Genomic DNA, 13,137 nt, shown 5'->3' on the forward strand with positions numbered 1-13,137 from the left:
ATTTGGTTTTCATACTATGGAAGTTTCATACGGTTTGGTTCCTCATTTTGTTTCATTTGTGTTCAGCAGAACAAAGAAACTTATAAATGAGGACAGAATTTTTTATTTTGGGGTGAACTATCCCTTTAAGATTTATCAACAAAATGGAAAAACATCTCAAACAATCAAATTCATTTCAAAATATTTTCTAGACAGTTCCGTGAAGAATTGTCATCGTTCTCTCTTCCAAGTTGAAACTTTTAAAGTAAGGAAAGGAAAAGTAAAACCGGCATCGGCGTGTGTAAACGTAACATTGACGCAGATTAAACAGTGAAAGTTTGTTGGTTTTGACTCGCTTCGTCTTCTTTTAGCCAAACAATGAACTTTTCCCCCTGTCTGGAGTGCAAAAACATAAAAAAACAGAACAACTTCCCTCTAGACACTTCCCATTTCATGCGGCTGCACACCTCAAGTTAGTGTTAATTCGACAGTATTTACAAGAAATCAACGACATGACAGCAAATCCCATTACGCATATTTCCACCAAATCGAAATACGAGCGCCTAACTTAATGACCCACTTTATCATTTTCATCTACTGTGTGTTACACTGTTTATCTGTGGAAACAAACAAGCTCAAGTTCGCAGAACTTCATATGGACGACAATGCGGCTGAATAAAAGTGAAACAACACTTGGCCTCGTGACGCAGGTGAAAGATCATTTTAAATACCACGAGCTGAAGGCAGAAAGAGAAAGACAGACAGAAATGACTCACTGCCCTTTGGACTAATTGAACCTTGTAGAGAATTGTGGACTCATACTGACTGACCTTGAAGGCCTAGTTTCACTCACACCCAACTTAAAATTCTAGTCTGCGAAGTCAATTTAAACAGCTTAACGGGTCAATACTACACCTCATCTTTTTTGGAGCATGAAGAACTGCCTTAACATGTCAGTATGTACATAATGTTCTGCCATCAGTCCAAAAGCATTGTCACTCACCTGTTCTTTCAGTTCAGTGAGTTGGCCCGACAGGTTCGAGACGAGCTTCATGGTGGATTCAAGTTTCTCCTGGAGATTCCTGATCTCGTTCTGCTCGCCCTCGGCGTCGCTGCTAACCAGCGACATTGCCCGCATCCGTGGAAACCAGTCCAAGTTGTGTTCCTGTTGGAATAGTAATACATTCAGTAGCTGCAACTCAAAGTCATGTACACTACTGTTCAAAAGTCAGGATTTTTATTCAGTAAGGATGCTTTAAATTGTTCATAAGTGACAGTAAAGGCATTTATAATGTTACAATGTTTCTATTTCAAATAAATGCTGTTCTTTTAAACTTTGCGTTCGTCATTTCCACAATATTATGAAGCAGAACTGATTTCAACATTGATATTAATAAGAAATGTATCTTTGAGCACCAAATCATCATATCAGAATGATTTCTGAAGAATCATGTGACACTGAAGACTGGAGTAATGATGCTGAAAATTCAGCTTTGCGTCACAGGAATAAATTCAATTTTAAAATACAGTACAGTCCAAAAGTTTGGAACCACTAAGATTTTTTATGTTTTTAAAAGAAGTTTCGTCTGCTCACCAAGGCTACATTTATTTAATTAAAAATACAGTAAAAAACAGTAATATTGTGAAATATTATTACAATTTAAAATAACTGTGTACTATTTAAATATATTTGACAAAGTAATTTATTCCCGTGATGCAAAGCTGAATTTTCAGCATCATTACTCCAGTCTTCAGTGTCACATGATCCTTCAGAAATCATTCTAATATGCTGATTTGCTGCTCAAGAAACATTTATGATTATTTTCAATGTTGAAAACAGTGGTGTACTTTTTTTTTCAGGATTCCTTGATGAATAGAAAGTTCAAAAGAACAGCATTTATCTGAAATACAAAGCTTCTGTAGCATTATACACTACCGTTCAAAAGTTTGGGGTCAGTAAGAATTTTTAATTTTTATTTTTTTGAAAAGAAATGAAAGAAATGAATACTTTTATTCAGCAAGGATGCATTAAATCAATCAAAAGTGGCAGTAAAGACATTTATAATGTTACAAAAGATTAGATTTCAGATAAACACTGTTCTTTTGAACTTTCTATTCATCAAATAATCCTGAAAAAAATATTGTACACAAATATTTTGTACAATTGTACACATTAAATGTTTCTTGAGCAGCAGATCAGCATATTAGAATGATTTCTGAAGGATCATGTGACACTGAAGACTGGAGTAATGCTGAAAATTCAGCTTTGCATCACAGGAATAAATTACTTTGTGAAATATATTCAAATAGAAAACAGTTATTTTAAATTGTAATAATATTTCACAATATTGCTGTTTTTTACTGTATTTTTACTTAAATAAATGTAGCCTTGGTGAGCAGACGAAACTTCTTTTAAAAACATTAAAAATCTTAGTGGTTCCAAACTTTTGGACTGTACTGTATATTAAAATAGAAAAACAGTTATTTTACATTGTAATAATATTTCAACAATATTACTGTTTGTACTGTATTTTTGATGAACAGATCATTTATTATACCATGTTGTAAATGCCCCTTTTTGAGTGGAAGGAAAAACACGCCGTTTTCGTGCATGTATCTTTAAATGCAAATGAGCTGCTGCTCCCCACCCTGCTTTCCAGAAGAGGGCGGAGCCTTTAAAACTCATGCCACAGATACTTTGACAAAAACTAACAAAACATCTGTTTGGTTTTGATTATCATCTCTATTGCGGTCACACTCACATGACATTGCAGTTCTTCATCACCATCATTTTAAAAGTCTTAACAGTTTAAACTTCTGATATATGGTTTTCTGGCTGTTAGACGGCGCATCCCGTGAGTATTGCACTAAGTTCTCTTTCCCATCTTATTGCACTTAAACTGTCAAATACACAAAGTTCACAAAAACACAGTTGGTTATGTCTGTGAACGTAAACAGCAGGGAAAGAAATCACATGTGTATATTAGATCTGTGTATTAAAGTGACAGCAGCGTAATTACAGTATACTGCTGGATGCTGTTAATATGAACCAAAAAAAATAAATAAATAAATAAATTCACTGCTCTTGATTAACTTTAAGAATACATCTCTTACTTGAATGCTGCTATTAAATGATCTGGCGAGGAGATAAACATGCCAAACTGTGTACAGCTCACTCAGGGGAGGAGCTAAGCTAATTCCCTTGCCAGTCATGGGCGGGGCTTCATGAATCTGGAACCGCTTGTTTGGAGACGCTGTTTATGATTTATGGGGATTATAAAAAAAGGAGAGAGTGGATATTTACCATTATAGGCCGGTTGTTTACACACATCTGTGTTCAAACACCTTATAAAAGTGAATTTTGCGTAATAGGTCCCCTTTAAGAAATCTTACCAACGCCAAACTTTTGAACAGTAGTGTATCTTTAAAATGTACAAATGTAAAGTATTTGGAAAGTTTGTTAGGCTTTTTAAATTAATAATTCAGTCAGTATTTTGTTGAATAATATGACCAAAAAAAAAAAAAAGTATTGTGATACTTTCTAGTTAGTTGATAAAAATCATACAGCATGTTCATATTCATATGATGACCTCCAACTGCAGTTACTCTGCTAGGACACCTGTGTGAATTTGAGGGACAATGACTTCATTCATCCACTGAAAAACACTGCACAATTTTCTTATTTGATATTTTGTTATTGAATGCAAGTCTGATTTGTTGGGGTCACTGTATATGAACTACTGAACTAACAATTGAAGCATTATTCAGTGTCTGTTGTATGATTTAATTAATTACTCAGATTCTTTTCCAAACCATTTTTTTTTTAAACCCCAGCCCTTAGATTTCCCACCATCCACATGGAGCAAACCATTTGAAATCAGACCCTGACTAATGGGGTCCTTGAAATCATGTCATCCTCCTCCACCTCACATTCCCTCCTTGTCTATCCGTTTATAAGAAAGTGTGTGCTTACATCAGACAAAATTCCCTATGTGTAATATGATTACAGCAAAGGAAACACAGTATCAAAGTCACATGAGCATGAGGACAGCTTCACCCTCAGATAAGTGCTTCAAAACCTCCCTAAGTGGCCTACAATTATTTAACAAGGGGGAAACTACTATCCTCTTTAATGAAATATTTTACATTGCACACACTAATTTAATAAAGCAAAACTCTAAAATCAGTGTCCAATTGCAAGATGAAAGCAGGAGTGGACTTGAGGTAATGCTATTTGTTTTCTAGCATAACAATGACCTCAGATAGAGAAAACAGCCAAAAACAACCTCATAGATGGCATGAAAAGAATACAGTATGGGGATATGTGGAAATATGCCACATGCCACAGACTAAAATACTATTCTTAAAAGTGTTTAAAAAAATGTGAAAAATATATGAAAATTTACCTTAAACTAATATGGTCTTCAAATAATTTATTTCATAATATATAAATATATAATATAATATAATAAACTGTATTAGTATTGCTCTTCTATGGCAAACAACTGCATAACACCACATTAACTAGATTAAAAAAGTTCATCAAGACAAATTTTGTGTTGGCTTGAGAAAGCCTAGCCAGAAAGTTTGAAGTAGTTTAAAAAGCTAAAACTAAAAGTCTTAGTTTAGTAGTTTTAGAAGCTAGAAATATTGATAGATAGAGAACATGTTGCTAACATGTTTTAGATTGTTGCTAGCATGTTTCTAACATTATTTAACACTTTGTTAGCATTTTAACATGAAGCTAACATGAATTAGCACAATGCTAACATGTTTTAACATGATTTAACACATTGCTAGCATGTTTCTCGCATAACTTAGCATGTTATGTTTCTAACATGAATTAGCACATTGCTTGTCTGTTTTAGCATTTTGCTAGCATGATTTAACACATTTCTAGCATGTTTTAACATGTTGCTAGCATGTTTTAACACATTGCTGGCATGTTCTAGCATGTTGCAAGTATGATTTAGCACATTGCTAGCATGTTTCTAGCATGCATTAGCACATTCCAAGTATGTTTTATCAACTATTTAGAACATCTTAGCAAATGCATAGCAACTCCCTAGATACCACCCAGACACCCCAACAATTACACAATAACACACTAAAAACCGTTTATAATACCTTAGCAATTGCATAGCAACATTCTGGCAAGCACCCAGAACAACTTACTGTAGCATGGCTGTGAGTTTTGCACAGGCAAGAAAATGTACAAAGTGTATTTTTTACTTTTTTCCTCAGTGATTTTAATGGGCTGTGACCAGTACAAACAGTTCTTAATGAGAAATCCATGTCCTTTTGTTGCAATATCTCAAAATGGTTTATAGTACAACAAGCGATCATAGACAGCAGCGGGAGTACGAGCTCGGACCCGAGCCAAATGCGATTGCGGAATGTCTGACTTCTGGCTGGTGGGAGAGGTCAGATGCAGCTCCTAATAAGGATGAGAGGGATTCTAACAGAAGCAGGGAAAAAGTGATAGTCACATTACAGAACACTGGAGGGAGAACGGCCAAAGGACACTTCATTCTCTAGTCATGCATTTCCTTTTCTCCCCAAAGCTGGACTGCTTGCACATAAATACACAAAAACATCAGTGTTTTTAAAATGAACTCGGCCTGCAGACAGACAAGTTCAGGCTCGAGAGCTTTGTGAATGCAGCGAACATGTTCTATAAAGTCAGCGAGTTCCTCCAGCAATTAACATGACATAACTGCCGTGACATGCTGCACAACATCTAAAACTATTTTAAAAAGCATTCTTTCTATTTATAACAACTGTGCATGAAGTTATTACTAGAGAGACTGCATGGAATACTTGGAATGTTTTAGCACACCGTGGGACTATTTAAAGTGCCTCTAGTGATGACTGTTTTCATGTAGGTTTCCTGAATACTCCCCTCGTCTGCCATTGGTCAATTAAACAGATAGCCCCGCCTCAAAGTAACAGCATTGGTTAAGCCATAAAATGACATTTTGGGCCACTCAAATAAACAAAGCGATGTTTCTGAAAGCAACAAAGAAGTTTTATACAGGAAAGTCAACCAATAAATGGCTCAGTTATATTTTTTTTATTTTTTTTTATAATTTAAATAAATTATTTAATGAGACTTTCAGACTTTCAAAAAATATTTGGTAAAAAGAAAAAACATTATCTACAAATAACCTTTTTTTCGGAAAATTACAATTAAACGTGATTATGAAAACATAGCAGTTTAAGCAAACTTTTAGGGAATATTTAAGCTTTTTTCTTGATATAGCGATGCCAAAAAAAGACTCTGACACTGAATTTAAATTGGAAAAAAAAAGGAAAAAGTTTAGTTTTTTGGAACGTTGAGCTATTTTTGTTGCTGGTTTCTAGCATGAAACCTTAATTTGTTTTTAAGCAGGTTTCCCCAGTTTCCCCCAGTGGTCGATTAAACAGATAGTCGCGCCTCATTGGTTAAGCCACTAAATGAAATGCTCGGCCACTCGAATAAACAAAGCAAACAGAGCAAGTTTTATACATTTTGGGAAGTCACAAACAGCTCACTTATATTTGTCTATCCATATTAGGAGAAAGTTGTTTTATACAAAAAAAAGCTTGTTTCTGCTTCAGAATAAAGATGTGAGACAAAATTTAAGTCACACATTTTATTTTTACTGAGGCAGAAGCCGGATTCCATAGAAAACGGTGATTAGTCATAACATCTAAAAATAAACACTTTACCTTAAATATTTATATAAACTTTAACCTAAAGCGTTGGGGGGGAAAAAACTTCATGCATATATAATTTTATCAGCTTCACACTTGTATGCATGCGCGTGTGAGACAGAAAGAGAGACGAGGTCGTTTAGGCTGCAGGTGTAGAGAGCAGAGAAGTCCCCTTTGCCTCTGAAATCTCAGACGGGTCGTGCGCACACACTTCAGACAGACAGTTCCACTCAGGCGCAGGGGAAAATCACAGGTAATGCTCTCACTCATTCTGAGAACAAGAGAGGAGTGCGTGTGCACTCACTTCCTGCTGCCACAGATGTTGAGGTTTGTGTTTACCTCCGCCCACAAACATTGTCGTCTGTGCATGGAGCCCAGCTGTCAGCCGGTTTCGTCATCGTCATCACAGAGGCACACGTCGTTATCTCTAATCAGTCCTGTATTGCAGCAAACACTGCACCGCAGAGTCTGCTCTTGAAATCTGTCAAATGATGAGACCAACGTCATTCACGCTGATCAGGCTACCACAGTTCCTCCCAGCCCATAAATGGTATACTGCATAGACTGATGCCCACCAAATTCAGTCATTAAACTATTATTATATAAGGCGGAACCAATATATAATAGTGTGTAAAAATAGTCAAAGTTCTCTCTAAACAGTCAGCGATACAACAAAATAATTTTATATATATATTCGTAGTACTGGCATACTGTCTGTGATGCTGCTCTCTGTGAACAAACATTCAAACGTGTGCACAGAATGCTACTTCAGATAGCATGCCAGTACCGGATTGAGTTCTCTTTCGCGCTTGAACGGACAAAAACACAAAATTATGTAAAAATTCCCATTTTTGTTGAGTATCCTCGTAAACACAGTCTTAAATGTGTTTAAAAGTCTTAAATAGGGTGTGTGTCAGATCCGTGTCATGTGTGTCAGGTCTTAAAGTGACAGCAGCCTAATAAACCTGCTGCTGTCTGTGTCATTAATGTTAATCAAAGAACAAAAGACAAAGAGAAAAATCACTCACTGCTCTTGACTAAATAACTTTTGTAGCTTTAATAAGGATCAATCTGTATTCTACAGTAAAGTGTTGGTCTGAATGTGAGGTCTGTTTGACCTACCTGAAAATCTTAAAGCACCATTTACAAGGTTCGACGGGCTTTTTTTTGTGCTTTTTAGTAGTGCAGATAAAAATTTGAACTGGCCTGACTGGACCAGTAGAAAAAACCCTTAGCACTGAGCCCTGATATATTAAATGCACAGCTAAATGTGACATTTATTACAATGGGTTACTGTGAATATTGTTTTAAGTTCACTTAAAAGATGTTATATCTGTAAAGCCTATTAAATGCTAAAATTGATAGCTTTCAGTTAGCTTGACTGATAGCTTTTCAATACTGTAATGCTGAATGGCTATAACTAATGGCTAAAATTGAGTAAAAAAATCAATTTAATAGAGACATCAGAATCAGTACTGCCATCAGTGATACTGGCCTTCATTCATAGTGCTTAGTAAAAATGCCATTTATATATTTATATATATACATACAATTTTTTTTTTTTTTTTTTTTTTTTGATGTTTAAAGGAAATCCATCGTTTATAATTAATACCGGGCGACTTTCTAATGAGCCAAATTTAAAAATGATATAAAAACCAGCATCTCTGATGCAGGATCTAAATGAAGAGGATATAGTGACATGTCTACATCATGACCTACACTGAAATACTCACTTCCTCTGGTCTCACTTCTACAGAAACGAGAACTACAACTATTTCTAAAAATATTTTAAAAATTCCTTAAAACATTAAAGGGATAGTTCATCCAAAAAATGAACATTTTGTCATCATATATCACCACATAAAAGACGACATTTGAAAGGAAATCGGTAACCAGTTTTAGTTACCACTGACTACCATTATACAGAGAAAAATCTCAAAATGCCTTCTTTCATGTGACATGAAGGTCAGTAGATGACAGAATTATTATTATTTTTTTTTTGTGGGTAAACTATCCCTTTAATATAGGAATTACAACAGTGCTCATCTGCCTTATCCGGCACGGCGGAAATGCAAATGAAACGCATGCGTCTTTTCTTTTCTTTTTTGCTGCTTTGGTTTCACACTTATTTGGGTGTGTTTGTGCACGTTTGTGCGTCCGAACCAGCCCCCTCTCAAACCTCTATTTCCTAAGCTTTGTTTACACTTGACAGCATTGCCAGTAAATGTGTGAGTGCTCAAGCCACATCAATTTCAACTGTATCTGCTGCTTCAATGGAAATGAGGGAAGTGTGAATTTCATTACTAATACCACAAGAGCCCACACACTTAGACAGGATGCTCTGTGGTCTGAGCAGCAACAACAACTTCAGGTCCTAAACCCGACCCGAACATTCACGCACCGCTTCAAAGCTCGACAATTGCGACTAACGTCATCAAGAAGCTGTGAATAATATTCACAGGGGAAAAAGGCTGAAGGGAAAAGGGCAGGTTCGTCGGGGTTCTACCTACAGACTTGCTTGATCTAACCTCAATTACCTGAATGAAAGTAGACAATTAAACAGATAAGGTCTTTCCTTAGAATTAAAGAAAACAATTTAAGTGTATTTAAAGCTGCAGTCTGGAACTTTTTTGGTTAAAAATGATCCAAAATCAAATGTTCATACCCAGCCTTATCTCCTTATTTTAGCTCGATTCACAACGGTGAACTTGTAATAATGTTTTATAATAAGAGCGGCCTGGTGGATTTTTGCAGGAATTTCGAGCATGCAGCAGTTCGTCTTTGCGTCATTACGTCACGTCTGTAAACAGAAAGGAAGGAGTCCCAGCTACTCGGCTTTATCATGTGAGAATGCAGCTTGTAGTGCATCATTTATAGCCTGTTCTCACAGCAGCTGAAACATATTATTTTGATGGCGGATTGTAATCCAGAAAGATCCAAATGACAATCATCAGTGACAACTGGAGATTCCCCCGTAGTCAAAAGCAAAAGACTGCGGAGTCACAACAGAAATTGAAATCTGAAATAACGATAACAATTCCGCAATTCCTTTGTCTCCTCAAGATTGGACTATTGTAACGCTCTTCTCGTCGGGATTCCTAGCAAGAGCATCCAGAAACTCCAGCACATACAAAACAGTGCCGCTAGGATCCTGATGAGAGTGCGTAAATATGAACACATCACACCAATTCTTCGATCCTTGCATTGGCTTCCCATTTCTGCCCGGATTGAGTATAAAGTCCCCAGTTACCTACAAGAACTCCTTACTCCACAGATCTCAGCACGTTCCCTCCGCTCCACAAATACTCACCGGCTCCGTCCCGCACAATTTGGGACAGAGCCTTCTGTGCCGCGGCCCCTCGGCTCTGGAATGCTCTCCCTGAACACTTGAGGGCTCCACAAACGACAAATGGTTTTAAAAAGGACTTAAAAACGTATCTTTTTAAAAAGTTTTTCAATGTTTAAAACTTTCTTAGTGTTAGTTTTAGTTAGCAGTTGATTTTTAACTTAATTCCTAGATTGTTTTAATTGTTTTTTGTTTTATTTTATTTGGCCTCTATTGTAGCACTTTGAGATTTTCTTTAAAATGTAAAGTGCTTTATAAATAAAATGTATTATTATTTATTATTATTAAATGACTGCAATCACAGGTTTCAAACAGAGATGGCGACAAAGAGGAAAAATGCCGGACTGCAGCTTTAATTTAATCTAGTGTAACAGCAAAAATGTAAGACAATAGACTGCTGCAGGGATTACATATTTCTGTGGTCCAACCCAAAAGTTTATTGCCTGGAAAATCCAGCCTCACCACTGTACCAGCGGATGAGCCTAGTCAAAGACTATAGAATAACACAAGACGTGTCACTCGTATTGTTTTGAATGGGAGAAAGTGTAACGCGCAATATGGCGGAATAAGTCCCGCCTTCTAAATAAGAGCCAATCGCCGACTGGTAAAGTCATCGCGTCACTGCAGCAGCCGTTAGAAGCACCGGTTTCTATAGAAACAGTCAGACGCGCGCCTCTGAAACATGGCAGAAGAGACGTGCATTTAGGTCTGCGCATGCGCATTAGCTTGATCCAGCCTTAAAAATACAGTTTTTTGTCATGATTCGAGCATTTGGATAAAACATTTATAAGACAGCTGTTGTTAGATTTCATTGGTGATTTCAAATATGAAATGTAATCGTAAGGTTGGCGAACAGTTTTGGAGAATTTGATGTTTCCCCATTCAAAGAGATAGGGCACGATGCCCAGGATGCCCGAGTGGCATTGAAAAGATGGCCGCCGAGTGAAATGACTTGTCTTAAAGGGACTTTGGTCTGGTCGGCCATTGAATCAATTCGATTTCTAGGGCGGAGCAAATCCGAGCAAACAGGAAGCGGAGTAAACCAATCAGAGAAGGGCGGATATGACGTTAGCAAAGCGACAAGAGAGTCAACAGTGAAAAGTAAATAATTAATGTGATTACATAATGTGATTTTGTAGAAACAAACTCTTGGATCTCCTGTGCGCAATCTTTGTTGATATTGAAGGGACTTTCGCCGCACTATAGTGACGCTGTTTGCGTCACTGAAATAAACGAATCTGATTGCACGGTACGGTTTGGAGTTGACTCGAATCGCGACGGAGGGCAGACTGACCAGACTGATATTCTTGTAGAGGATATATCAGTCTGGCCTTGCCAGGCAAAAAAGTTTAATGGCAATAGGATTTTTCTGCATTACAGTTGAAAAATGAGCTCTGTGATCAACACAGTTTACGACTGTTGCATGTTTTGTTCTTAAAGGTAATCTTGAAAAAATGAACAACTTTTATGAAATTTTAAGCCTAAATATCATCAGCAGAGGAAAAGAGCTGAAGTTAGGCTACAAACAAACTAAATCATGGTCGCACAACTTCAACCTCACCATCACAAATGTGCGACAAATCAACAATTTTTTTTTTTTAATCTACAAGTTTGAATTACAATAGCAAGAGTATAAGTATAAATACAATGAGGCTTTAAAAGTGGACTAGTGAGTAGACAAGGTTTTCTGTTTGTTATAATGACATTTAAATGGGACCTATTGTGCATAATGTGTCCGCAGAGAGTACACAACCACCCTATTGTGGTAAAAAAAACTGATCCACTCCCTTTGTGAAATCTGAAACAGCATGTCCAAAATAAGCTGTTCAGGAATGTACTCCAATGTCATCGCATTGGAACAGGCCCCGCCCACGACTGCCGATCGAATCTGCCCTATTAGCTCCTCCCCTGAGTGAGCTGTACACAGTCCACAATGTTTATCTGCTCGCCAGATCATTTAACAGCAGCATTCAAGTAAGAAATGTAGAGCAATGAGTGCTTTTCAGTTTTTCTTTTGTTCGTTTATAACAATATATATATATACTGTATACTATGCTGCTGTCACTTTAATACACAGATTTAATATACACATGCAATAGACCTTTTTCACATTTCTGGGTTTCTCAGAAGCGGAAGTCATCATAGTTGGATAAAATTGAGAATACATTCAATATATTTTTTGCTCAAATAGCAAAAGAAAAACTCAACAATAGTGTTTTCACAACTTTCAGAAAGACGAAAAAAATAGACAACAGCAGTAAGAAGAGCGAAAGATGTCATTTTTACTGTCACTCCCATAGCTGCTGTATTACAAACACCCTCACAGCAGCCTTAACTAGATTTTTGTAATTTGATGCAAAGGTAATATAATACTAAGTATAGTGTTGTAAATGTATATTATTAAAAAAATGAAAAATCCTTTGCAGGATTTACGATATTGATGACCGTTAAAACACATCATCACAGTCTGTGAAAAGTGTCTATTTCTTTCCCTGCTGTTTATGTTCACAGAAATAACAGACTGTGTGTGAAGTTTGCGTGTTTGAACTAGTCTGCAGCTCATTTGCATTTAAAGATACATGTGCGAAAACAGCGTGTTTTTCCTTCCACTCAAAATGAGCATTTACAACATGGTATAATAAATGATCTGTGGGGTATTTTTGAGCTGAAACTTCACAGACACATTCTGGCGACACCAGAAACTTAAATTAAATCTTGTAAAAAGGGGCATCGTAAAGTCCCGACAACCTCTGTAGTCCCATTTAGCCACTTGTTAGCAAATGCCAATTTCAAGACACGTAAAAGTTATATTACTAATGTATTTTTGGTAGTAAAATAAAATGTGAAAATAGGTTAAGCTTGTGTTCACCGCAGACTTTTTCAGGCATTTAACCAAAAATCCACTGAAAAAAAACATTGACTTTGCGATGATGGAACCGGAAGTTTGAAAAACGTTTCCGGGGTTTAGAACTCATTCCTGCAGCTGCTCTTACAGTGCAACTCTGAGCTCGGCTCACATTCATTTCCCAGATTCCATTCTCCCTATCACTTCCTGTCCTTGTCTTTACTAAATAAAGTGTCAAAAAGTGACTTCATGTGTGTTTTCTAGTCAAATA

At 36.6% G+C, this 13,137-nt stretch overlaps 1 protein-coding gene across 17 annotated transcripts in view; it reads right to left on the reverse strand.

Annotated features, from left to right (window-relative positions):
* The window catches only part of itpr1b (inositol 1,4,5-trisphosphate receptor, type 1b), a 160,364-nt gene that overhangs the window by 4,183 nt on the left and 143,044 nt on the right, over positions 1 to 13,137 (reverse strand). For 16 of the 17 annotated variants that reach the window (XM_048173391.1, XM_048173381.1, XM_048173385.1 and 13 more), the window contains one exon: positions 983 to 1,144. In XM_048173391.1, the coding sequence (XP_048029348.1) occupies positions 983 to 1,144 (162 nt within the window). Of the gene's footprint in view, positions 1 to 982; positions 1,145 to 2,546; positions 7,157 to 13,137 lie in introns of those variants that run through there. The other variant, XM_048173390.1, reaches the window with a different exon arrangement.

The sequence above is a fragment of the Megalobrama amblycephala genome, linkage group LG21 (genome assembly GCF_018812025.1).
Source record: "Megalobrama amblycephala isolate DHTTF-2021 linkage group LG21, ASM1881202v1, whole genome shotgun sequence".
NCBI lineage: Eukaryota > Metazoa > Chordata > Actinopteri > Cypriniformes > Xenocyprididae > Megalobrama > Megalobrama amblycephala.